At 41.9% G+C, this 1,938-nt stretch overlaps 1 protein-coding gene across 1 annotated transcript; it reads left to right on the forward strand.

The window, feature by feature from the left end:
• On the forward strand, positions 1 to 1,684 carry LOC131330964 (histone H3.3). Its single transcript, XM_058364741.1, has 5 exons — positions 1 to 251; positions 383 to 487; positions 931 to 1,007; positions 1,111 to 1,201; positions 1,293 to 1,684. The coding sequence occupies exons 2-5, from the start codon at positions 416 to 418 to the stop codon at positions 1,461 to 1,463; spliced, it is 411 nt and encodes a 136-aa protein (XP_058220724.1). The 5' UTR covers positions 1 to 251; positions 383 to 415; the 3' UTR covers positions 1,464 to 1,684.
• Positions 1,685 to 1,938: the final 254 nt, after the last annotated feature.

Raw genomic sequence — 1,938 nt, forward strand, 5'->3', positions numbered from 1 at the left:
AAACCAGCCAATCACAGGCCTCCTTCGTTCTCAAACCAACCAATCACTGACAGGTACGCCGATCGAGGCCATTTCGAAATCGTCCGAGTTCACTTCTCTCTCTAGGAAGCCGTTGACGTCCCACCGACTGTTTCCCAATCTCTCTCCATATATAAACTCCATCTCTCTAAAATAATTCCCACATCATCTTCAAATAACCAAACCCTAGGTCCTCGTGCCTGCGATTTCTTCCTCCTTCCTCTCATCACAAGGTGATACGATCGTTTTCATCATTCGATTGAAATATTTGATCATCTTCTAGGGTTTTCTGTTCTTCGTTTCGATTTGTTGTTCTTCGTGAATCGTTGATCTGATCTCGCCGATTGTTCTTGTGGATTTTCAGGGTTTATTTGGATTGTTCGATTACTTCGATTGAATGGCTCGTACGAAGCAAACTGCTCGCAAGTCTACCGGTGGGAAGGCTCCCAGGAAGCAGCTCGCTACTAAGGTATCTTTTCTTTGCCTCCATCGTCTTCGATTCCGTCACAAATTATTCTTTTTCTTTTGTGTTTCTTTATGGTTCTCAATTTCGTTTTTTTTTTGTTTGGAAACTGACTTAGTTTTATTTTTGATTTCGAGTATGTTCTGTGTTTTGTTTCTGAGAAGTTGCGAGAAAGTAAAAATAAATTAGGGGTTTGGTGGTAAATGTATTTTTATGCTTGGTTGTTCATTCTGGTTCTTTGAAAAAAGGAGAAAGTATAAGAAAATTTCTCCTTCCCCCCCTATTTTCTGTTTTCCGATTTGTAGTATGTTCCCTGTTTTGTTTCTGGGAAACTGTGAGAAAGGAGGAGGAAATTAGGGTTTAAGTTGTACGTCTAATTTTGTTGATTCTGGTTCTTTGAATCTGGTCAAAACGTCTAGTAATTTTGTTCTCTGGTTATTTCCGTGAAGGCTGCGAGGAAGTCGGCTCCAACCACCGGTGGAGTGAAGAAACCTCATCGTTACCGCCCTGGAACTGTCGCCCTTCGGTAATCTCTCATCCCTCACCTCATCTCAATTCCTCTATTTGGTATCAGAGTGTATTTCATTCCAAAAACCCTAGTTGTTCCTAATACATCGTGTTTTGAACAGTGAAATCCGAAAGTACCAAAAGAGCACAGAACTTCTCATCCGCAAATTGCCCTTCCAACGCCTTGTCCGCGAAATTGCCCAAGACTTCAAGGTAATCAATCCCTTCTAGTCCACTGATTTCCTTCCGTCTTGTCATTTGAATCTAACTTTGGTCTAATTTGAATTTTGATTGCTTTGGACAGACGGATTTGAGGTTCCAGAGCCACGCAGTTCTTGCCCTTCAGGAGGCAGCGGAAGCCTATTTGGTGGGTCTGTTTGAGGACACCAACTTGTGTGCCATTCATGCCAAGAGGGTTACTATCATGCCCAAAGACATCCAGCTCGCCAGGCGAATTCGCGGGGAACGTGCCTAGAAGGATATGATGCAGCCATTTTCTTGCTTATGAAGTTTGTTTATTAAGCAGACGATAGACCATGTCTTTTCCTTTAGATTCTGTGTGCAAATGTTGATACTGATCATATCCGTTAATGATCTTGAAACTTGGGCAAGCAACTAGATTACTTTAGCATGTGTTATCTGTGAAATTGTTCTCTGATTTTCTGTTATAACACAGCTTTTGATATGTTTTTCTCATTCTTATTCAAATGTGTTGGGGAGTGGAATTGGAGCTATGATTTGTGCTTTTGTGAGCTAAGGCAAATCGTTTTGAAGTGGAATTTGGGTATTGTGCTGTGTACTGATTGTGCCCCGACCTGTGAAGGATACGGATCCAAAATTGTTTCACAGCACAGGTCCTGTTCCCTTCGCAGTTACTATGGTTTTGGCTATGCTCCACCCCCCTTTGGTTTTCTGTGATTGATCTGAATAATGCCTCTACATGGGTGAGG

The sequence above is a fragment of the Rhododendron vialii genome, chromosome 6a (genome assembly GCF_030253575.1).
Source record: "Rhododendron vialii isolate Sample 1 chromosome 6a, ASM3025357v1".
NCBI lineage: Eukaryota > Viridiplantae > Streptophyta > Magnoliopsida > Ericales > Ericaceae > Rhododendron > Rhododendron vialii.

Excerpts from the sequence above, each read along its gene's own strand:
- LOC131330964 (XM_058364741.1), top strand. The coding sequence starts at position 416 with ATGGCTCGTACGAAGCAAACTGCTCGCAAGTCTACCGGTGGGAAGGCT. Across the intron at positions 488-930 it reads GGAAGCAGCTCGCTACTAAG|GCTGCGAGGAAGTCGGCTCC; the intron begins GTATCTTTTCTT and ends ATTTCCGTGAAG. Across the intron at positions 1,008-1,110 it reads CCTGGAACTGTCGCCCTTCG|TGAAATCCGAAAGTACCAAA; the intron begins GTAATCTCTCAT and ends TGTTTTGAACAG.